General features: G+C 35.7%; 1 protein-coding gene across 6 annotated transcripts in view; it reads right to left on the reverse strand.

The window, feature by feature from the left end:
• The window catches only part of CNOT4 (CCR4-NOT transcription complex subunit 4), a 149649-nt gene that overhangs the window by 29707 nt on the left and 93914 nt on the right, over positions 1 to 26028 (reverse strand). For 3 of the 6 annotated variants that reach the window (XM_043463791.1, XM_043463789.1, XM_043463794.1), the window contains exons 7-10: positions 24366 to 24490; positions 5870 to 5927; positions 2924 to 3173; positions 1537 to 2034 (exon numbers count right to left, since the gene is read on the reverse strand). In XM_043463791.1, coding sequence (XP_043319726.1) covers positions 1537 to 2034; positions 2924 to 3173; positions 5870 to 5927; positions 24366 to 24490 — 931 coding nt within the window. Of the gene's footprint in view, positions 1 to 1536; positions 2035 to 2923; positions 3174 to 5869; positions 5928 to 24356; positions 24491 to 26028 lie in introns of all 6 variants that reach the window. The other 3 variants (XM_043463790.1, XM_043463788.1, XM_043463793.1) reach the window with 1 other exon arrangement.

The following is a 26028-nucleotide window of genomic DNA, read 5'->3' on the forward strand; positions in this document are numbered from 1 at the left end:
GGAAAAAAATGAATACCAGGAACTGAACACTTAGTATTTCTCAAGTGAATATCATGTAGAAGAAGACTGAAAAATGTCACTCTCGATTACCTACTAACTACCAAAATCAAATGAACAAATATCATGAGTCCCACCAACGTGCAAACCACTACATTAGGTGCTACCGTGGTGGTGGTGGTTTAGTTGCTAAGTCGTGTCTGATCTTTGCAACCCCGTGGATGGGGACCACCAGGCTCCTCTGTCCATAGGATTTTCCAGGCAAGAATACTGGAGTGGGTTGCCATTTCCCTCTCCAGGGATCTTCCTAATCCAGGGATTGAACCCGGGTTTCCTGCATGGCAGGCAGATTCGTTAACAACTGAGCTACAGACCCCATGTACTATCACTCTTATGCGTAAATTAACTTGACTGTATCAAAAGCCACACACCATATTCTCTTAACCTACCTACTTGTTTTGAAATTCAAATGCTGTAGTCACAAAGAGAATAGAGTTAAAGAATTTTGATGGATCTCTGAAAATTTATCTATCAACCTTGCTAAAAATAAGAGAACAAAGGTCTTGCTGGTGGTAGCACATTATCACAATAATGCTGTGCCATGCCATATCACAAAGGCCAAGACAAGGGATAAAAACAAATTTTATGAGTTATGTGACAGAGTGAACGACTATTCTATTCTACTTGATTCTCTTCAGAATCAAGAGAAAACAAACTCTTTCACCAGTCATAGCTAAAGCCCAAATCAAACTTTGAAAAACTATTAATAAGAAAGATTCATTTAAATATAGAAGTCAGTTGGTCTAAAAAATATCATATGAGACCTTAAAAGCCAAAAGTTCTGAAACCTTCAAGGGTAGCAGTACAAAATCAGAAATATTCTGGCGTCACTTACAGGAATCTCATATTTACCCCAGAAACAAAAACATGACAGGCCAAAAGGAAAAAAAATCTCTCCTTGAACAATTTTTCACAGAAAGTATAATTATGCACATATGATATGTCTGTGAAAATTAAGAGTTCCCAAATATTATGTCGTTTACTATATAAGCAGAGTTTTGATGTGAGTGTGTGTCTATCAGTCAAAATAAACTGTCAAAAAGAGTTAAGAGGGTGGCTTTATCCCTCATGCTCTCACTAATTATCATCTCTAAAAACTTTTTTTTGAACCAGTTTACTTTCAGAATGTGTAATCAGCATTTTTGGTGTTGGACATTATGGCACCATAATTTCAGAGCCCATTTTTTTTGCATTTGAAAAAGATTTATATGCCATAAGAAAGTATGGTAACTATGCTATTAAGTAAAATGCTTCCGAGCAATAACCAGGTATAATACTCCACCATCCTTATAAAGCTCAATATTACAAGGCATCCATCCAATTAAAATTTTTTTAGATTATGATAAAGAGTGTTTCCCACTGAAATTTCCAAGACTAATGATAAACACTTTCTGTTATCCAAAAGTACCCTCCCTACCCACCCAACAATCTGCAGGCAAGAGTTATTCACAAATTCTCAAAGGCTATAAACAAACCTACCTGCTATAGGGATCCCTCCCAGACCTGTGTTGTGCTGTGGCGGGAGATTCAAGTCCAAGAAATTACTATTTGAGGTGGGGTTTGCTGTGTGGTTCAAGTGCATGATGCTATTGCGTGGAAAGGCCATCCAAGGATAGCGGGCTGCCTGGCCTGGAAAACTGAATGAATTATAAACCGCTCGGTGCTGCTGAAATTGAGGGAACCTCTGTGGCAAGACGGAAAAGGTACTATTCAGAGAGTTGGCATTTGTAGGTGCAGCAGGATGTAGGAATCCAGAGCCTGGACCTTTGGCGGTTGTAGTGTGTGACGAGGAGTTCTGAAGAGATGTGGGCGAAAGGGAAGGCTGGTCTTGGACTGACAGTTCCTTTTCAATTAAGTCTGCTAAGGCTTTTCGAGTGACATCAAAGGGATCAAAACCCAAGTCATCCTCTGGTTGTTTAGAAGAACCAAAGCCAAACGCTGCTTGCCAGTCTGTAGAGGATGATACTGGGATTGTTTCTGATGGGAAGAAAATCAGTGATAAATTTAAAACATATATCTCACTTCTATACTAGTGAAACATCATACTATATAACACAAAGGCAAATAAATACATGCAAAATCTGTTAAGATTTCTTAGAACATTAAGACTGTAAAATTATAATTGGCCTCAGATACTTTAAACAATGATTTCATTTTTAAGTTACTAACTTCAAAAAGTGAATGATACAGATTGATTTTGCTAATCAAGGAAAACAAAGTACTACTTGAAACCCAAATCATACCCTCAACTATTCATCATCAAAACCCAGAATAAGTTGTTTAAATGAAATAAAGTAGTAAATATGGTCAGAGAATTCAATTTAAGTTTATTTTTAAAATGTATTTCTCAAAGACACAAGTATAAATAATTTTGAATATATGCTTTATATACTACTATAACAATGAAAAAAGTATCTATATTTATATTTTTTTACATTGTCTTAATTTTATGCTATCTTTCACATTAATGAGAACAAAATGAATGAAACTGGAAATGGTTCAAAATGCCAAAATATAACGTTCGATATTAACATACTTTTTTGTCAGCTGGGAAAACACTTTATAAAATATAACTGTATAAATATAAATCTAATTAAAAACTGTAAGCCTTTCCTATTAATACTTCCTAGAGGAATAAGTATTTGAATATTGAAAAAATGATCTAATCCTTCATTTCTGGAGAAATCTGTTAACACAGTAATTTCTAGATCATACAACTCTTACCAAAACCATCCAATTTCTTGCAATTTAAATGTTTACATTTTTATGAAAAAAGAGGAGGACAAAAGCAGCGTAACAGCACACCCAGCGAAGGTCTGGTTTTAGTCTGAGTATCACTACTCATACACACAGTGTCGTTATGTACCTGATGTGAAGAGGCTCTGTGGCTCTGGTGCTGTAGGCCAGTCACTGGAAGTCTGTGGGGAGCTGGGGAAAGGAGGAAGCCCGCTTGGGATAGGGTTGGGATGGCGAAAATTATCTGAGAATAACGACTGTGACTCAGTTACTGCTCCTTCAAAAGGAGACCGTGCACTGTGATTGGATGCACTGATGGGGATGACTGGATTGGATTTTGATAAACCAGGAGGTGGTGAAGGTGTATCACTGTTAGATATCTAAATAAAATAGGAAAAGAAAAGAATAATCAACATAAATTTATACTATATACAATAATAAGCCATACTTTAAAGGGCTTGCAATGAAAAGTACTAGAATAGTGCTCTTCAAAAACGGGATACTTAAGAGACTTTTTTTAGGACTGTGTGAATTTTCAAAAAATCAACTTCGGACTTCCCTGTCAGTTCAGTGATTAAGATTCCACACTTCCACTGTAAGGAGCATGCACAGTTTGATCCCTGGTAGGGGAACTAGAATCCCACACGCCACACAGTGCAGCCAAAAAAATATCAACTTACATATGTACTTTTTTATGTAAACTCCTGAAAAGACACAGTCCGTATCCTCTCCTTTTACAACCTAATTTCTCTCACTATTTCTTACTCTCTGGGGTCTAACCAAAGTATTTTGCCCAACAGTGAAAACTTTCTGGAAGCCAAACACAACTTTATTAGAAATATTCAGATTAGTAATGACAGCGTGTCTGACTCTTAAGGACTACATTTTCTTTGGCAAACTAAGTGATTCCCAATACTTTGGTTTTAAACAAAACGAAAATATCTAATCAAGTTGTTTCCAAACATCATTATAACTAATTTTTATAATAAATCTTAATATGATTCTTAGGTATTTAAAATTCAAGAGTTTGAAAATTTGAGTGATACTGACATAATACTCTTTCTTCCATTTACTTATATATATGAACAAGATATCTCAGCACTTTTATTTAGAAAAACGAAAACACGATTAGATGGCTGCTGAAACATCTCCTTGTGCCAAAGGGTAATATTCATCCATGGATACAAGAAAACTAATTTTAAAATGCCCAATCTGCTTCATTAAGAAGTAAATTTCCAATACAATTTTAGCTTTTACGTTAAATGATTAATTTTTTTATTAAAAAAAAAAAATGAGGCCAAGGAAGGATGTAAAATTTCCGATTGTTAAAGACGAGCTTGTGTAAATGGATGAGGGAGTAACAAAACATTCTGATACTAAATCTCTCGAATACTAATTAAAAACCAATATAGCCTATTTATTTAAAAATACCAAAATTTATAGTAAGCTGGAAATCACATCTTTTGTGGCTATTTTAAACTTATTATGAAAAAATATTTAATGTTAACTTAAAATATACAAGGGGACATGCAGATTTTCAAATTCTTTCATGGAACTCGTGAACAAAAAGTTTAGAAAAGCAGTGTAATTTAGATTTCGCATTGTGGGAAACCACATTCTTTACAGAAGAGATTAGAACACTTTTTTTTTTTTTTTTAATTTAAACTAAAGTAAGAGGGTATACAGAAAGTAAGAAGGTGTAGTGAAAAGCTAGCAAATAGGCAATATCATACAAAGCATGCTCTACAGATTAGGACCTCATTCAGTATCATACAGGATACAACTCTGAAGTTAACTATTTGATTTAACCATTTCAAAGCCCAAAGTCATTTGAGGAATGAGGGAAACTTGGGGGAAAGTTCATTGAAAGAAACAGAAAATTAAAGTCAGTTTGGAACTAACAGATACAAACATATATATAAAGTGGATTAAAAGATCCTACTGCATTTCAGAGAGAATTATGTTCAATATCCTAAAACATAATGGAAAAAAATATGAGACAGAATATATGTATAACTCAGTCACTTTGTTTTACAGCAGAAATTAACACAACATTGTAAATCAACTCAATAAGATTTAAAAAAAAAAAGTTGAAAGTTGACAACAAGGGACAGGGGAGCACAGGACAGAGAAACAACTCAAAATCAAGAATGCAGAAGGCATGTTAGTCTGGGACCATTTCATGTAGGGTCAAACAGACCATGACTATCAGGGATTCTAAGGACACTAATGTATTGGTACATAGCAGAGTAACATATTTTATTTTCTTGGGCTCCAAAATCACTGCAGATGGTGACTGAAGCCATGAAATTAAAAGACACTTGCTCCTTGGAAGAAAAACTATGACAAACCTAGACAGCATATTAAAAACCAAAGACATTACTCGGCTGCCAAGGGTCCAAACAGTCAAAGCTATGGTTTTTCCAGTAGTCATGTACAGATGTGAGGGTTGGACCATAAAGAAGGCTGAACACTAAAGTATTGGTGCTTTCGAACTGTGGTGCTGGAGAAGACTCTTGAAAGTCCCTTAGACTGCAAGGAGCTCAAATCAGTCAATCCTAAAGGAAATCAACCCTAAATATACATTCACTGGAAGGACTGATGCTGAAGCTGAAGCTACAATATGAGAAGAGCCAACTCACTGGAAAAGACCCTGATACTGGGAAAGATTGAGGGCAGGAGGAGAAGGGGACGAGAGAGGATGAGATGGTTGGATGGCATCACTGACTCAATGGACATGAGTTTGAGCAAACTCCAGAATAGGGAAGCCTGGTGTACTGCAGTCCATGGGGTTGCAAAGAGTCAGACATGACTTAGGGACTAAACAATGAACAGCAACTGTAACATATGGTCATAATGATACTTCTGCATCATCAAGAAAGGGTTACATTATGCTCTATTCTGTGGAGAAAAAGATGGCTAATTATTATTCATTTAACAAAGATGCTCACTAAAAGTGTTTTTAAATTGTTTCAGTATTTAAAGTATTTTTCACTATCTAGAAAATTCACTTGCATAGAAGGCCTTATATCAGCAGATGGCAGGTAAATAAGGGAACACAGTTTCACAATCTTACCTGCTGAGAATTATCACCATTCCCTATGCTGAGAGAATCAGAAGGTTTGTCAATAGGGCTGTAAAAAAATAAAAATTAAAGTAAATTTATTCTCCTACAACCAAAGCCTGAAAAATAGACATTTTTTCATCTTAACATTTACTGAAGCACTCCGATGCAAAATATTAGGTTAGATGTTGGGGACACAAAGTGTAAGATAAAATCTCTATCCTTGAACAACTTACAGTCTAATTAGACTCTCCAAAAACGACGAGTGAAACAACAGTTTGGGGCCGGGGCAGGGGGGAGTAATGTTTAAAAAGGATACTAATCCATTATTTAGTTGGTGCCCATAATAAACACATTCCCCATTAAAATTCTGAAAAAATTCTATTTTTCTAGGTGCTTAACAGAGGGCATAAAAGTTACTGAAATGTCATCCACAGGTTCTTAAAATCAATACATTTTTAATACTTCAATAGCCTAATCATAACCTTAAGAGAAGACATATGTAAGCGTATACACATACACACACAAACACATACACACCACACACAACTAATTAAAGAAACTTTTGTGCCTCAAACAATAGTAAAATTTGATTTCCATAAGAGAAAATGCAGTAACACAGTAAAGTAACACAGATTTGCTAACTTCAAGTCCATTTCAAGTCCATTTTAACTGACTTAAAACAAAAATTTTTATAAACATTACAACACTGACCAAGCAAGCAATTTCTATAAAAAACTTTAATCCAGCACATGAACAAAAGCTTTGGCACTCATATAACTAATACTTACTTCTGATATAGTACTATAGCCAAAAAACTTAAGATTCCAAATTTCTGAAATTTATTTTATTGCCTGGAAACATATATAAAGTCACCTTACAAAGCAACAACTTACTGGTACCATATTTGATTGTTTTGGAATAATTTCACAAGAACTAGTACCCAATCTGAATACCAAGTGCACCTTCTGCAGAAACATTGCCAGGTGCTCTTGAATCTGACTGATAAGTCCGAAATTTACTTGAAGAACACCTTTACTTATTATTCACAGTGTATCAATAAATGAATTCATATTATTGTCAAGAGGGTGATCCTAATAATTTTAAGATCTAGTTCTGGGCCCACTAAATTTAGAGGTAGTTGGGTAACGAGGAAGGTGCCCACCAACAAGTATCAGTCAGTGTCAACTATTACATGAGCTGTTTAAGCACTAAGTGCCATAAATCCTTAGAAGAGGAGCTACTCTTAGAGGGGCAACTGTGAAAAGTTTCCTAGGGAAGTTCAAATTTAACTAGGCCCTTAAAAAATATTTACACATTAGAAGGAAGAGAAAGGAGGGGGGGTGGCAGACAGCATTAAAGGGCCTAGAATTAGCAAGAATTTCAAGAATCAAAAGGTTGTAGAAAAGGTTGAGAGAAAAGTAATTAGTTTAGCTAACATACAGGATGATTTTACCAATGGGAGGTAAGAAGAGAAAGACATCAGAGGCCATTGGAAATTTTTTTGAGCACAGAAATGATACAAATAAAGCAACGTTTTAGAAAGATTAATACACTTCAGTGGTATTAAATACACCTTGTTGTACAACTATCACCAACATCCATTCCCATAACTTTTAATTTTATAAAAATGAAATTCTATACTCACTAAACAACTCTATTTTTCCTCCTTCCAGTATCTACTATGTACTTTGTTTTGATGACTCTGACTACTCTAAATGCCTTGTGTATAAGTGTTAATCACAGAGTATTTATCTTTTTTATGACTAGCTTATTTCATAAACAATAATGTTCTCAAAGTTCACCCATGTTGTAACATACAGCAGAATTTCCTTCCTTTTTAAGGCCAAATACTATTACATTGTATATATGTACCATATTTTGTTTGTCCATTCATCCATCCGTGGACACTGAAATTGCTTCTACATTCAAGCTACTGTGGGTAATGCTGCTATGACAAAGTGCACAAATACCGCTTCAATATACAGCCTTCAATTCTCTTACATTTATATACAGAAGTGGAATTGGTGGGTCATATGGTAATTTTATTTTGAAATTTTTTGAGGAACTGCCATACTTTCTTCCACAAAGGCTGTACCATTTTAAATTCTCACCAACAGTACACAAGGGCTCCAATATCCCCACCTTTCTTCACACACTTGTTTTCTGCTTTTTTGATGGTGGCTACAGCGAGTGTGAGGAGAATGGGTATGAGGCGGTATCTCACAGTAATTTTCAGTTGTATATTCATAATGATTAGTGATATCCATCTTTTCATATGCTTAGTGGCCATTCACAAGTCGTCTTTGAGAAAATGTCTATTGAAGTCCTTTGCCCATATTTGAATTTGACATTTTTTGCTGTTCAGTTTTAGGAGTTCTCTACATATTCTGGTTAATAATCCTTAAGAGATTTATAATTTGCAAATATTTTCTCCCATTCTGCGACTTGTGGATAGTGTCTTTTGATTCATAATATTTTTAAGTTTTCATGAAGTCCAATTTATCTATTTTTTCTTTTGTTACCTGTGTTTTTGGTGTTATATCCAGGAAATCACTGCCAAATTCAATGTCATCAGGTTTATCCTACATTTTCTCTTAAGGTTTTTTTGGGGGACAAGGGGGTGTTTAAGGTCTTAAATTTAGGTGCTAGATCCATTTTGAATTGATCTTTGAATATGGTGTTAGGTAGGCAACCCACTTTATCCTTTTGCACGTGAATATCCAGTTTTCCCAGAACCATTTGTTGAAAAGATTGTCCTATCCCCAGCAGTCTGGTCTTGGTGACCTTGTCAAAAATCATTTGGCTATATATGAGTTAATATTTATGAGCTCTCTATTTTACTGGTCTGTAAACTATCTTTATGTCAATATCATACTATTTTGATTAGTGCAGCTTTGTATAAGTTCTGAAATCAGGGAGTATGGGTCCTACCGTTTTATTCTTCTTGTTCAAGATTATATTGGCTATTTGTCCCTTGAGATTCTGTATGAATTTAGGATGAATTTTTTCATCTGTTAAAAACTCTGGGATTTTGGACAGGACTGGGATCTGTAGACAGCTTTGGGTAGAACTGACATTTTAATATTAAGTATCCCAAGCCATAAACATTGGTCTTTTCATTTATTTATGTGTCTTTTTAAGTTTCTTTCAGCAATGTTTCATATTCTTATACAAGTCTTGCATGCGTGCATATGTGCTAAGTCACTTCAGCCATGTATTTTATTCTTCTATCTTATTGTGAATGAACTTGCTTTTGTAATTTCATTTCAGACTGTTCACTGTTCATGTACAGAAATGCAAATGATTTTTGTATGTTAACTTCGTATACTGCCACACTGCTGAATTCATTTACCAATTTTAATAGGTGTGTATGTGTGTCTCTCTGTGTGTAATCATTAGGATTTTCTACATATAAAGCCATACCATCTGCAAAGAGATAACTTTACGTATTCTTTTCCAATTTACATGCTCCTTCTTTCTCTTGGCCAGTTGCCATGGCTAGAAAATGCAACGCTGTGTTGAAGAGAAGTAGTGGAAGAAGGCATCCCATTCCTGCCTTGTTCCTCGTCTCAGGAAAAGCTTTCAATCTTGCCACCACTGAGTATGATGTTCACTTTGGTTTTTCATATATGGCTCTTATTAGGCTGAAGTGGCTTCCTTCTATTTCTAGGTTGTTAACTGTTTTTGTCACAAGAGTGTTTGTGTCGGATGCTCCTTTTGCATCAGTTGAGAGGATCATATGGCTTTTAACCTACATTCTGTTGATATGGCATATTGTACTGTTCAAGTTTCATACATTAGACCATCCTTGCATTTCAGGAATAAATCACACTTGGTCTTGGTATTTAATCTTTTCAATGTGCTGAACTCTGTGAGTATTCTGTTAAAGATATGTGCATCAATGTTCATTAGGAGTTTGAAGTTTTCTTACAGTGTCTTTGGCTTTGGTTATCATGGTAATGTTGGTCTCACAGAATGAATTAGGAATCATTCTCCTCTCTTCAATTTTGGGAAAAAGCCTGAAACAGGCTGCCATTAGCTCTCCCTTAAATACTTGGTAGAATTCAATAATCGAGCCATTAGGTCCAGAACTTTTCTTTGGTGGGAAGTTTTTAATTACTAATTCAATATGCTAACTGGTTATACGTCTACTCATGCTTTCTATTTCTTTGAAATACAGTCATGGTAGGTTTTGTGTTTCTTGGAATCATTTCATCTAGGTTATTCAATTTGTTGGCATACAACTGTTTATAGTACTTTCATATTTATTTCTGGAGAATTTGTAGCAATGTTCCCACTTCAATTTCTTATGTTAGTCATTTGAGACATTCTTTTTTTTCTCAGTTCACCTAGCTAAAGTTTTGTCAGTTTTGTTGATATTTTTGAAGAGCCAACTTTTGGTTTCCTCAATTTTCTCCACTGTTTTTCTATACTCTATTTCATTTATCTCTGCTCTAATCTTTCTTATTTTCTTTCTTCTGCTAGCTTTGGGCTTATTTGTTCATTTTCCAGCTCCTTAAACTGCGAGGTCAGATAGTTGACTTGGGATCTTTTTTATTTTTTAATGTAATATAGTACTTAAAGCTATAAATTTCCCCCTTAGCACCACTTTTGCTCCTTTCCAGAAGTTTCAGTAGGCTGTGTTTTCGTTTTCATTCATCTAAGTATTTTCTAATTTCCTTGTAATGTCTTTTTGAACCCATTAGTTGTTCAAGTGTTAATTTCCACACTTATGAATTTTCCAGGTTTCCTTTTGTTAATGATTTCTAACTTTATGCCACTGTGGTCAGAAAAGATACTTGGTATATTCATCTTTTTAAATCTACTGAGACTTGATTTGTGGCCTAACACATGGTCTATCTTGGAAAATGTCCCATGTACATTTGAGAAGAATGTGTATTCTGTTGTTGAACAACACCACAAACATATACAGAACAGGGTACAGTGTTCTGTATATGTCTGTGTTCTTTAAATCCTCTCCTTATCTTCTGTCTCGTTGTTTAATCCACTATTATGAGTGGGGTACTGAAGTCTCTAGCTAGGATTGCAGAACTATTTCTCCCTTCAATTCTGTCAGGTTTTGCTTCATATATTTTGGTCACTAAGTGTGTAAATGTTTATCATTGTTCTATCTTCTTGCTGTACTGAAGCTTTTATTAATATCTAATGTCCTTTTTGTCTCATTAACCTTTTTTATTTGAAGTCTATTTTGTCTGATATTAGTAGTAGTTTTTGTTTAGTTGCTAGCGGTGTCCGACTCTTTTGTGACTCCATGGACTGTAGCCTGCCAGGTTTCTCTGTCCATGGGATATTAGTAGCCACCTTTAATCTTTTCTGATTCCTATTTGCATGGAATATCTTTTCCCATTCTTTCAGTTTCAACCTGTTTGTGACTTTGAGTCAAAAGTGAGCCTCTAATAGCATATTGCTGGACTACATATTTTTATCCATTCTGCCAATCTCTTTTGAATGGAGAACTGAACTCATTTACATTTAACATAACTAGCAGTAAGAAGTTATTTATGTCATCATGCCATTTGTTTTCTTTCTTTTTTTTTTTGGATGCCATTTGTTTTCTATATGTCTTATAGCCTCCCCCCCTCATTTATTGCATTATTATCTTATGTTTAGCTTATTTTTCTGTAGTGAAATGTTTCTCACTTCCTTTTGTGTATATTCTAGAGTTCTTTGTTGCTATCATGGGAATTACATTTAATATCCTGAAGTCACAAAAGTCTACCTTAAACTTACACTAACTTAACAATATACCAAAACTCATAGCTCCTTCCCTAGCCCTTTTGGTTACTGATGTCACAAAATTGTGTCTTCATACATTGTGTGCCCCCAATAATTCTTCTGAATGCAGTTTCTTAAATTACATGGAAAACAAGATTTGAAGTCACAAAGCAGAGAAATATTACCTTTTATACTAAGGTACTGGACCTTAAATGTACTGATCTTAAGGTCTACAGGAAGAAAAAAGCATAGTTACAAACCATTGTTATAACACTAGGTTTACTTTTATTGAGATCTTTATTTCTCCATACACCTCTGCGGTACTGTTTAATGTCTTTTTATTTCATCTTGCAAGACTCCTTGAGTTTTTCTTGCAGGGCAGGTTTAGAGGTCCTGAATTCCCTTGGCTTCTGTTTATCTGGCAATACCTTAGTGTCTCCCTCACTCTTTGAAAACAGTTTTTCTAGACAGAAGATTCTTGGTTGGTGTATATATATATTTTCTTTATAGCACTTTGAGTCTATAAGCCCACTGCCTTCTGGCCTCCAAAGTTTCTAATAAGCAATCTGCTGATAATCTTACTGAAGATTCCCTTCTATGGATGATTTGCTTCTCCTGCTGCTTGCAAGATTCTCTCTTTTGTCCTTTGCCCTCTCTGATTATACTGTCTCAAGTATCTCACTGTGGGTCTCTGAGTTCACCTTAATTAGAATTTGTTAAGCTTCTTGGGTGCTTATACTCAGCAGACTTGGGAAGTTTTCAGTCATTATCTCTTCAAATATTCTCTCTGCATCTTTCTCTCTTCTCCTCTCAACTCCAATAATGCATCTGCTGGTCCCCTGGAGTCCTATAAGTCCCTTAGGCTGTTCTCCTTTCCTTAATCTTTGTGTGTTCCTCAGACTAGATAATGTCCATCACCCTATCTTTAAGTTTGCTGATTCTTTCTTCTGTCTTCTCAAATCTGTCTTTGAATCCTCTGTAGTAATTTTTGTTTCAATTATTGTACTTTTCAGCTCCAGAATTTTTTTTAGTTTCTTTTAAATTTTTCTACCTTTTATTGATGTTCCATTTTTCTTCATGCATCACTTTTCTTTCTCCACATCTTTCCTTAATTCTTTAAGAATCTGTAAGAGTTACTTTAAAGACTGTCCAGTATATCTGCCATTTAGGTCTTTTCCAAAGACAGTTTCTGTTGATTTATTATTTTCTTTTGAACGGACCATTCTTTCTGTTTCTTTGTATGCCTTCTGATTTTTTTGTTTAACACTGTCCATTTGAATCTATCTAGTAACATGGTACCTCTGGAAATCAGATTCTCCCCTTTCCCCAGTATTTGCTCTTTTTATTATCAGCTGCTTTTTTTTTTTTTTTTCTTTTTTGATTGTTGCAGCCTGTCTCTGTACTGAGAATTAGTCTTAGGTGTAAACTTAAGGTCTTCTCAGGTCTTTTTTGAGCCTTCCCTGGACATGTAGAGTAAGTTTCTAATTTTTTCCTTATATGTAGCTGTTTTTGAATGTCCTAGTCTTTAATGCCCAGTTCCCAAAAGGAGAAAAAGCAAAAATTAAAGGGGTATGGCAAGTGGGTATCAGTCCATCAAATTCTCTGGAAATCACTTCAGTCAGAGAGGAAGGGACTTGTAACTATGAGAGGAGATACAACAATGCTTGCCTGCCTCTCTGTCTGCACCTGTGATCAGAAGCCATGATCAGCAATCAGAGCAGAGAGCCTCGATATTTGAAGACATGGTCCACTTTGTCCATCCTGTCTTCCACAAGCTATAGGCAAGTTGCTCTAGGAACATGTACATAGCACCTGCCATGTGGCTGGGGGTGGGGGTGGGGAGCTACTGTGCTAAGAGTGGAAGTATACCAAAATTAACTGCCAAGTCTTTCCCTGAAAGTTGCAAGCCTTCAAAAGACCTCAGGAGTTCAAGAATAGTTTCATTAGACAGATTATGCAAGTGCAATTGTTGTCCAGGTGGAGAGACTGATTCCTGTTGCTATCTACTGTCACCTTCCCCAAATTTGCACTGTTCTTTCAATAGGGAATAAGGGCTTAAAAATGAGAGGAAGGAGTAGTCATAGAAACAGAAAGATGAGAGCAAGATATCACAGAAGGAAATTTCAGGGTCTTTATCTTGGTTCACCTCCTCAATTACCACCATTAGAAAGCACTAAATAATAATTTTCAACTTAGATAAGGTCAATCTTGCTAATGTCAAGGGTAATATATGAAAATATTATAGCATTCAGAATTAAACCTTGAGATTGTTTCTGGATTACAACTGATTAGAATACTTTATAGCATCTTTTCCACCATACCAACTGCAGTTTCATAAACAGTGATTCACGAATACTTATCACTTTACCTGGGAAGGTCTTATCAAAGATCTCTAGATCAAAATCTTTATATCAGTGTCATCAATTCAAAGACAGCTACTGAAATATCAGGATCAGGGCAAGATTTAGTAAGCTTAAGTCCCATTCAATTTTAGTATATTCTTCAATTTATTTTAAGAATAATTAACAAATTCAAGGAATAATAGATGACAGCTTTAGGAATAAGGATATAACTAGAAAGTTTTTTGTTTTGTGGGTTGTAAAAAAAAAAAGTTTTTTGTTATGTAAAAAACATGGGTCAATTAAAATTAAACTTGCCATAGTAAGTGCAACTATCAGTGTCAAAACGGAAAATGAAGATGGGGGAGTCCTCACAAATGAATGTATAAACTCAATAGAAAGAAAAGGTACACTTCCCAAGTCTAACTGCAATAAATGTACACTTCTTGCACTCTGATGGCTGAACAGAAAACACGTATCTCAGAGTTACCACTAACCAGTCAAAGTTCTCACAACTCCACTGGTATCAGGTGTCCAAATTCCTTCTTCATTATGCTCTGTCATACTAATAAAATTTGTTGTTTTACATTCAACATACATCCACCCATTATCATGCCAAGAAGGTTAAGAAAGGAAAGCAAACATAAATATCACATTTATAATGAAGATAGAGACCTATTTCTTAGGGTTCCCTGGGAATGACTATAGAACAGGCTCCAGCTCCAGTTCAGGTCCTGGGTTTGGTTCTGGCATTCTTAGTGATATCATGCCTAAAGCAGGTTCCACTGCTGGTCCCAGATCCAGCCCTGCTCAAGCAATGACTCTAACTCCAGGCTTAGCTCTGGCCCCCTGTGCCAGTCTGGGCTCCCCCTCTAATGATTCCAGTTCTGGCTCTAGTGGTTGTTTTAGCTCATCCACTGGTCTGTTAGAGATGACAATGAATCTCTGTTTCAGGTATTTCCTCTGTTCCTGAAAATTAACTTCCTCCTATAATAGCACCCCAAAGCCTCATCCCTGGGGCTTCAGGAGTGGAGGAAGTACAGCAGGCTCTCAGGTAAGTTTGCCTCAAAGATGCTGTTAGTAGTTGATGACTTCAGCTAGCAAGAATGATGGGAGCACGTTCCTGGTGCAGGGCTGCACATCATCATCATTCAACCAGGAGCAGATACTGCCCCCTTCCAGTGACTCACTGAAGCACAGCAGCAAAGTGCCAGAGATGGTCTTCAGAAGCTGGCATCCCTGGCAGTGCTGGAAAGGAACTGCTGATTCTAGGGGTCTGAACTGACCAGACTGAACCAAAGAATCAAGGACCAGGCAATCAAGAGTAGGTTCACACTAGGAATAATCATTAAAAGGAGGGTGTCTGTTTTCAGCTTCTGCTTCAGATCCTGGTAGTTGTATCCGACCATGAAGTTGATAATGTGCACTTCCTGTTGTACCCAGCAGTCCCCTACTGTTGCCCTTTCCAGAACCACCTGAACACTGCTCCAGAGTCAGGGAGCCAGAGACCCAAATTAAAATCTGACTCTGCTTCTTCTTGGGGCACAAAGTTTTCTGGTTTGAAATCAGAATGTTGAACTTCTATAATTTTGTACAGCTGGTCATCAACATCCATGGGTCCCATCTATTCAGATTCAAGAATATTCAGAGGAGAAAAAAATTCCAGAAAAGTTCCAAAAAGCAAACTTGGATTTTCCTTGTGCCAATAACTATTCACCTAGCATTTACATCGCATTAGGTATCATTAAGTAATCCAGAGATGATTTAAAGTATACACGAGGACGTGTGTAGGTTACGTGCAAATATCACACCATTTTATATAAGGGATGTGAGCCTTTGAGGACTTTGGCATCCTAAGGAACCAATCCTCATGAATATCAAGGGATGACTATAACTGAGGAAGATTATAATCAGCAGAGACTTCCGCAGTCAGTGACCCACGGCCTTCCTGGAATCTGTTCAGCAGCCTTGTTTGAACAGTAAACTTCCTCCCAGCCTTGAGGATGAGGGGCCAATGGGAAGTTCAGGAATTGCACGGCTGGGTTTCTACCAAAAAGGCTATGTGGAACAGACGTAAAAGCAACTCTGTGTATGGGACCTTTCACAGGTCCGCCCCTTGGGTCAAAGGGCCGTCCTAATATATAACCTAGCAACTCAATTCCATCAGCTTCTTCAGGTCAAACAACAGCTTAGCTGTGAACATCTCTCCAGCCAATCCAGCCAATGGTCCAGGGGGGCCGCACTGCGGGCGTTGTGCTGCTGGACATTCCATGCCTTCAACTTCAACAGCAATACTTTAATTAGGGTAATTGGCCCAGTAGTCCTCTGGAGGCATCCAACACCTCCTTATTCCTTTAGTCCAGTTCACTGAGAATTTCCTGAAAAAGCTGCTGCTGTCTGGTCTGACAGGAGTCCAAAAAGGGTATCCTCACTGGGTCTGGCTCTTATTTTGGAGGCAAAAGACATCCTGCTGGCATTTCAGTTGGCTGATGGATTTTACCAGTTTCTCCATCAAGCCCTTAATTCCAGGGTCCAGGACTCAATCTCATGTTGCTGGCTTTCCACAGGTTCTTTGAGGTCTGCCTCTCCTTGCTTCGAATGAGCCCTTTGAGCCTGGAGCAGAATTAAAGAGATCAAAGATCATCTCAGCCAATTACATATGGCCCCAAGAAAGGCCAGAATGTCCCAACAGAATTTTTGCAAGTTGGGCTGCAGTAACAAACACCCAAGGTCCTGGCTGCAGTAGCTACACTCATAGTTCAGTTGGCTTAAGAAGTGGAAGAATAGCATGTTAGCCTTGGTATCATCGTTATCCAGTAACAATATGAAGAGAGAGAAATCAAGACACCTGAATCACATAGCTGACTGATAAGCACTGGTTTCAAGTGGGATTAGGAAATTCTAATAGGTAGTTAGGGTTCATAAAAAGTGAAACCTAAGAAAGGGAAGAGGAACTGAAGAGCCTCTTGATAAAAGTGAAAGAGAAGAGTGAAAAAGCTGATTTAAAACTCGATATTCAAAAAACAAAGATCATGGCATCCAGTCCCATCATTTCATGGCAAATAGATGGGGAAACAATGGAAACAGTGAGAGACTTTATTTTCTTGGGCTTCAAAATCACTGCAGATGGTGACTGCAGCCATGAAATTAAAATACGCTTGCTCCTTGCAAGAAAAGCTATGACCAACCTAGACAGCATATTAAAAATAACAGACATTACTTTGCTGACAAAGGTCCATCTAATCAAAGCTATGGTTTTTCCAGTAGTCAGGTGGGAGTTGGACTACAAAGAAAGCTGAGCACCAAAGAATTGATGCTTTTGAACTGTGGTGTTGGAGAAGACTCTTGAGAGTCCCTTGGACTGCAAAGCAGTCCATCCTAAAGGAGATCAGTCCTGAATATTCATTGGAAGAACTGATGCTGAAGCGGAAACTCCAATACTCTGGCTACCTGACGTGAAGAACTGACTCATTGGAAAAGACCCTGATGCTGGGAAAGATTGAAGGCAGGAGGAGAAGGGGATGACAGAGGATGAGATGGTTGGATGGCATTACCAACTCGATGGACATGAGGTTGAGCAAGCTCCGGGAGTTGGTGATGGACAAGGAATCCTGGTGTGCTACAGTCCATGGGGTCACAAAGAGTCAGACATGACTAAGCGACTGAACTGAACTGAAGTTAGGTTTCACAATGCAATCAAGGTATTATTTCTAGAAGGTAATGCTGTGTGTATAAATCTCTGTAGATAAAAATTTGTAAACATGTTTTCATACAGTCTCACTAAAAATTTTTTTAAAATTCTAGTCCTAAATAGTTCTGAAATCTATGGTGAAATTACAGATTTCTCAGGAGTAAATATTTTCCAGTTAACCCAACAGTTGGAATTTGGTGCTATGGAGCTTTGCAAAATATAAACATTTACATTTATTTATTTAAAGTATAGAGTCTATATCTAGATTCTGTCCTTGGAGATTCTGACTCAATCCAAATTGAGATATTTGGTGTCTGATGATCACTGTTCTAGTGGAAAAGGAATACAGTGAAAAAGTATCAAGTTTCCTCAAAGTCTCTGATATTATTAGGCTTTAGAGCCAGAAGGAATCATTAATATCAAATTTAAATACTGTTTTACAGTTAAAGAAACCAAATTCACAACTATCTGCAAAGTGCCTCTCTCTGGATCTTCAGATGCTCAGCCAACTTTGCTAGCTTCTAACTGGCCCATTGGGCAATTTTTGAGTTTGATTTCCTTTAATTTCCTTGGTGGTGACACCAACCAAATTCCTAAAGATAGTCTCTTGGCTGCTTTCTAAAAATTATAACATAAAACAAGCAGTTATGTAGTAGAAGAAACAAAGAAAACATCACTTTCAAGGACTGGAGTTGGATAAGAAAAATAGGTTTAGTTTCCTGGTTTATCATATTCAAAAGATAAAAATAGTCTTCAAGGTTATATTAATTTTTGTTGCATTTTGAATATAAAGTAAAATTTAAGGCAAATGTCAATAAAATGCACATTTCCAAATTTCTGTCGTGTTACTATATACCCAAGTACATACTTATACTGCTCCTAAATATTCCCTTATTCATTGAGAATAATTCACTTTAATTTTTCATGCTCGCCAAAGTCTTAAATAACTGAGATAAACATTTGCTACTGCAAAGGACAAATTTAAGTTACAGACAGGAAGCTTGCTTTTAAAGAGTTTATTTTGATACAGGGGCTTCAAATACACATTGACACTAAAATTACTTTGCTAGTAAAATATGGCCACATCTTAAGTTACATGACACAATTAACATGGCAAGAAAATAATGCCTCAGTAAACCTAGACTGATTGTAGTTGGCAAGTATGATTCTAACTGCAAGTTTCTCAAAACTCCAGGACATAACAAATATGAAAGAAAATAAATGCTTTTATTACTGGTAAGCACAAAAAATTAATTATCCTTAATATTAAAACTGAAAGATGGACATCCACCATCCTAAACATCGCAGACTACTGCAAGCTTTCAAAAACAAAAAGCAAAATCTCCATCTATTCAGTATAATTTTGTATTTCAGTAATAAAATTTGATCTTAAAAAGATATTTGACATGTCTTTTCTTATAAGAAATAAAGGCACCAAAAACTTCAATCTCTAACCCATTCCTACCAATCCCCACTCTTCCCTCCCTTCCTCGCACTTATTACAACCACCCTCCGGAAAAAATACCCGTGGCTCTCTAAACTTTTTGAAAATATTCTACTTCAGAGGAGCAAGATACCAGAGCTGACTGACTAGTTTTCCAGTACCTATGTGCACATGTGCAGTAACCTTATATATCCAAATATATCATGGGAATAAGTAAGATTTCTTAAGAAAAATAAGGAAAGACTGAGAAATAAGTTCAGAAAAATCTCATAATTCATGAATTTTAATATAAATACCCAATTTTAGCAAACTTTACCACCTACTTAATTTAACAGTAAGCAGCCTTAGCTTTATACAAAAATAAAAGTTCAGAATGGTAAATAATTTACCTACTTCAAAAGAGGGAATGCCTTACTGGGGGTCCACTTTACAAAAACAATGTAGGCTACCTTTCATGACACTTGTCCATACTTTGAGAATTACTGCTTTATACTGCTCCTGAATTCACCTCTATAGGTATCAACACACATCAGTAATTTATAACTATTTTTAGGTCATGGATCCTCCCTCCAGAAAAGTATACACACACACACACACACACACACACACACACACACAATTTTACATAAGATTTCAGAGTCTGCAGGTATTCAGAAGTCTACACATGACTTAACACGTTCTACTCAAGACTATTTTATACAATTATCTGGACCATATCCTTTCTAAATTTCAGGGGTTTATCAAATTATATTAGGACAGAAGAATACGATTCAGGCAGTGCCTATTTCCATTCTGTTAAATAAATAAGGCACTCTCATTATGCCTTCAGTCTATCAGAGCTTATATTTGACTTTCAATACAAATATAGCTACATATAGTTTTTAAAAATACACCTTTTCCTTCAATGTGATAAAATAGACAAATTTCTAGAGAAATTTTCTTTTCACTGTTTCTTTAGCTTATCCTCTACTGCCACCAATCTGTGGTTTAGGGAAGGTTTTGCTTAAACCTTCCCTGGGATTAATAGTACATCCAATTATATTTATCCTGAGGTATAAGCCTTAAGTATCAGAGATCTTCAAGGTCAAACTACATACAGTTATGGCATAGTTTAACTGATTTACTTTGATTCACGCTAGAGTTTTTTATTCAGGTTAGAGTCTTAAATTTCGCCTCTTCTAGACTGAGAAATGGCAGAGTGGAAGAATGAACTTGGGCTTAAAACTGACAGAGACTTTTGGTCAGAATCTGGTCTATCACTTACTCATACAGGATACTGGTAAATTACCTAAACTCTCTGAGATTTAGTATTCTTGCCAGCAGTAAGATAACAATGATGTCTACCACACAGAACTACTAAAGAGATTAGATGAACACAAAAGACATCAACTTTTTATTCAACCTTCTTTCTACCTAAATCTAAAGCTGAACATCTCAATTCCTTCAATGATGTCTTCTCTGAGTCACAACATCAAGTCATAAACTTGACTTGCGTGATCTGCACATTCCATAATCTGTCCCCCAAAGTAAGTAGACCTATGCACTGTCCTGGGCACATAGCAGCCATTTAGCTATTACTACCCTGTCTAAGTCTTCAATTGGTGCACAAATAGTACCTCAATGTAAATAAAGGTTATTTCAAAGCCCTGAACTTAAAAACAGAATATCCAATCCTTAAGAATCACTACTGCATGGCTCCCTTACTTCCCCTTCTCTACATCTGTCTTCATCATTTCAAAGTAACTAATAGAAAAACAGCGTATCCACAGTCAAAACCCAATCTGACTGATACACTCTCAAACCCATAATAATGGAGGGATATGTGTGAAGAACAAATGATACACACCCTCTAATTAATTATTCATTTAAGTGATATAGGAATAAGACATATTACAGAAAATTTCACTAACATTAATGTGTATCAAGGGACCATGTTGGGGTTCAGTGATGATTAGTAGTTATGATATTCTTAATATTTATAATATGGCTTAATTACAAATGAAAAAAGTACATTTCAGTTTAATGTCAATCTATAAATTTTCAAGTTTTGCTTTCTTGAAATTCTTCTAAAAATGCTACTCACTACACAGCAATGCCAAGAAAAGAGGAAAAGGGGCCATTCTTTCTGTCCCTAGAAAGTTTAATTCTCAACTCGAATAAGAAAAATGTTCTCTCTCTTGGGTAGGACCACAGAAAGAGTTGTACTGCTCTTCATTCTAACTTGGCAGATCTTCCCTGAGGGGAGAAGAAAACTTGTCTACAAATACATCCCTACCTGTACCCTGTATGGTGGTAAGGTACAAGTGGGGACCAAAGCAGACGTTCAGTAATATTGACAGTCAAACTAATTCTCTGGCAGGGATTGGCATGCAAAGAAAATAAGCTATAGGAGCTTGCCAAACAAAACAAAACACCGTAATTCTATGTAACCTGGGCCATCAACTGTCCTTAATAAATCCTGGGGGGTGGGGGGTGCGCCTTGCGTTAAATAAACAAACAAAAAAAAAACCCTTCTCCCTCTCTCAAAAATCCTTCACATATCATGTACTTATGTTAAGCAAAGGTAACCATGTCAAAATTTATTTTGGTCCCAGCTGAAGTTCAGTTGCACTGATTTTGGGCAAAGTTACTAAATGGGTCTACTGTTTCAATCCCCCCCTTTTCTTTTTTCCCCTACAACTTGTGGTTGCTATGACACTCCTCTTCTGTAACTGAAACAATTATAAATGTGCTCTGACTATACTTTATATGAAGGCAAAGTCAATGAAATATTAGTAAATCTATATTAATAAGTGATCACAAAAACATAAATTAAAGACAGCTAACTACTGTTAAAATGCTGAAAAGACATGTTGGTAAATTCCAATTTTCACTTCTAATATAAAGAAAAAAGTCCAATAAATTAAAAATAATAAGGTGTTTTCATATTGTGATAATACCACTTTCTGACACTGTTGCTTAATTTTTAGTTCCTAGGGATTCTTAGACAGGAAGAGGTGATGGTAGGAGATCTGATTTAAAAATGCAGGGAAAAGACCAAAAAAAAAACCTTTCCTGAGCGACACAGAAGACAAGTATTTTGAAATAAATAGACTTGGTCAACTAACGGGGGAAGCTAGCCTATATACTGCACATAAAACACTTCAATACACCAATAAAACATGGCAAAGAGATATGAACTCACAATGCATAAGAAGTTCAGTATATTAACCAAATATAAATTAAAACAAAAAAGATTTTATCAAAATTGGCAAATGTGCAGAAAAAAATACTTAATTCAAGGAAATACTCATAATCATTGACTTAGCAGTTCTAAGAGCATCAAAACTATAACCAAAATGTTTACATGAAAAAATATTTATCACAGTATTATAAATAATAGCACCAAAATGAAAGTAAGATAATATACACCAGCAGGAGATTGGTTTAATAAATGTGCAATACTCACATATAATGGAATACTACACAGTCATAAAAATTATGTTTTCATAACATGGGAAAGTATTCATAATAATGGGTATTAAGTTTTAAAATGTAACAAACCAATGCAATTTTCTGTATATATACATTCACAGGAAAGAAACGGACTACAAGGAAATATACACTGTGAGGAAGATACACCAAATCATTTTAGTGAAAACGTCTGAGTATTGAGATCACATACAATATTTACTTTCTTCTTTATGCATTTGTATATTTTTCAGCTCTCCTTCAATAGAACATTACTTTTATATTCAGGGAATAACAGATGCTGTCACAAAGAGATAATCTAAATTTTACATTTCTGCTCTGCATTCTCCAGGGGCGATAAACCCAGAACATGACTTTAACTAGAATGACAACAGTTTTAATGAGAATAAAGACATGCATTTGAAAGCATCAGAAATAAATTTTTACTACAAATTCTTACATAATGTACTACAGAGTTAGCAACCAATGAGGTAAATAACAGCATAGGTTCTTAATAAAATAAACATATGGGTGGGTACAAAAAGATCAATGGAAAGGGTCAAAGTTTATCAACCCCCAAAGATTTTAGACTTAACTTTTATCCTTAGCTTTGATAAAATAAATTTCATGTAGTTTATTATATAATAATTTTACATTTTGCTCTATGGCCACCTATATATTTATTATATATATATATATGTACATATGTGTATGCAAATAAAAGGAAGTTTTTAAATTTGAATTGCCTTTATAAGTAATCTTTACTATCAAAGTGAATAAACTTAACAAGGACTTCCAAGAATTTAAATATAAGAATAAGTTTTAAAGAAACTGACTCTAACAACAATCCATGTGGTTATTATTAACTATGCTTAAAAATGGCCCTTACATTATTCTAGTGCTAAATAGACATGGGACTGTAATGGGACTATGTAATACCCAGACCTTTAAAGCATCACTTAAACAAATTTAACTTTGGAATAAATTTTTTAAAAAAGAAAACTGACCTATTTGATTACAGCTATTTACTTTAGATGAATTCACTTTACAAAAGTTAGACTTACCAAATTAAAAAAAAAAACAAACAACAAAAAAAAAACACACCAAGATCCTAACACAAACTTAAGATATATTCAGAATAAAGTGTAACCCCCAAATTATCATTTTTATTAATCATATCATTTTCTGACAGGCCAAAACCAAATACAATCCAAGATGTGACGATCACCATATCAGAATGAGATTCGATACATAAAGTTATAAATTTGTTTAAACATGAACAGAATATAGGTCTGTGCAAAAAACAAGTTGTCTCCAAGATGAAAAAGATCTGTATATGGGATACCCTCCTCACTCAGAGGACATAAGACTTTGGTGATTCCTGAGACAAGACAAACATGAATACTTGTATCCCCAACACAAAACGCTTCAGATTAATACCCTCTGTCCCTTTTACAGTATTTTGTGCCGCCCCCGCCCCACACCCAGCCATTACATCAGGAAGGAAACCTCCATTAGGTGACAAGAGCCTTTTAATAACCCACATCTCTTAATTTCCCTTTTTATCAAGGAGAGTGTTCCTGGGGCTCAGGGTAGTCTGCAAATCAATGCAAAGGGGAAGCATCGAGAGGCTCATCTGAAGTATTACCAGGGAGCAGCAGGCAGCAAATATTCAAACCCAGAAATTGTGACTCAACATTTCCTACAGTACAACAATTCTGCACAAATGACAGACACTGTCAAGAAGGATCCTGCCTGAAAAAGATGCAGAATGAAAAGAGAAGAATGACAGACAGGAAGGTTAAGGTATTTGATTATACTAGTATTGGTACTTACGTATCATACCTCTGCAGTGGTGTCACTTTGTTCTTATTCTTATCAACTGAACCCGTAGACAGTTGAAGGAAATTGGGGTTTAATTTATATAATTCCTGAAGGAGCTTCTGTTCATATTCTTGGTGTTTACCCGCCTGGTGGAAGAAGAAATGAAAACTGCAGTGGGATTCACAAAGTGGCTGGTATAAAATGCTGACGTACTTTCTGAATCATTAAAGCTATCCTAAATAAAATACGTAAGAGTTCGTCACAGTGTCAGAGAAACCTGTGAGGAAGATGTCACAGAGCTTCTAGACCAATGAAAGTTCTTTCAACAAAACTACAGGAGACATATTCCATTAACTAAGCATATCGTCAACCACCTTATGTGGAGAAAAAACATATTAACAGACAACATTTTTGCTAGCTTAAAAAACTAGAGGGGCCCTTTTAAATTTACTTCCCCATCTTTCCACAAAAGAATTAAGCTTTCTAACAGGTCATTACAGAATTTTCTGAAGATCAATGGAAAATCAATCTCTCTTTTTAGAAGAGATTAACACTAAAAGTAACTCAGAGATGAAGAATTTTCATTATCCTAAGTAACACATTTACATAAAAATGAATATATTTAAACATTGGACCAGAAGATGGCAATTTAGAGCCAACCGCTTTGATTTTATAAATAAAGTTTTAAGGGAACAGTAATGCTCATTCATTTACATATAATCTATGACCTTGTTGGTGCTACGACAGCAAATCTGAGTAGTTGTTACAGAGACCATGTGACCAGAAAAACTAAAAACTAGAACATTGACTAACTGTCCCTTTACAGAAAAAGTGTGCCAATCTCTGCTCTATACATGACAAAGAGAGCTCTGTATTTCCTGGAGTTGGTAGCTCTCTATCAAAATGCAGTGTTACAAACATGATGGAAGAAATCAGACAACAACTGACTGTGCAACTAGTCACACACAAAAATAAATTACAATGAAATTACACTGAATAACTTTCTACTCTTTGCATGTATATTATGACTGCAAGGACATTTTTACTTACCTTCAGGATTGTTAATTATTTTTAAAGTGTGGTCTAAAGAGATGTTATGGGAAAACCAAAACCAGAACAGATCAAAACAAAAACAAAGCAAGAAAAACAAGGGCAGTATCATGTGATCCAGCACAACTGTATCATATATATTGCACAATGCATCATTCCCTGCTCTGAGAGGGCTCTTGCTTGTTCAACTATACAAATATTTCATATGGTACTGAATTTTGAGTTATGCAGTAACAAGGAAAGACCTAGTTTTTGCCATGATATAATTTGTTCGTTTCCTTTCTACACTGAGGAAATGTTTTAATGAAGAAACCCCCTTTCATAGTAATTTTAAATTAAAAGAAGAGAGAGATGTATACAGGTCAACAATATGAAATAAATTTTAAATTGTTAAGGAAAAACACAGTTTAGATGTGGATTTTACATCTTTAAAATAAAAAAAGCCCTGAAAATTGTTTCTGCAAGCAATACTTCAGGAGATATTACGGCTTTCATTAGCCACAAAGAGCTCAAACTGGTATTCAAACGGTTTAACAGGGGCAGTTTACAGAGACAGGTTAAATAGCATTACAAATAAATTTCAAGGGACTGCCCATCCATTTTCTTTTACTTTTTAATAATACTTAAGTGAGAT

The sequence above is a fragment of the Cervus canadensis genome, chromosome 3 (assembly GCF_019320065.1).
Source record: "Cervus canadensis isolate Bull #8, Minnesota chromosome 3, ASM1932006v1, whole genome shotgun sequence".
Lineage (NCBI taxonomy): Eukaryota > Metazoa > Chordata > Mammalia > Artiodactyla > Cervidae > Cervus > Cervus canadensis.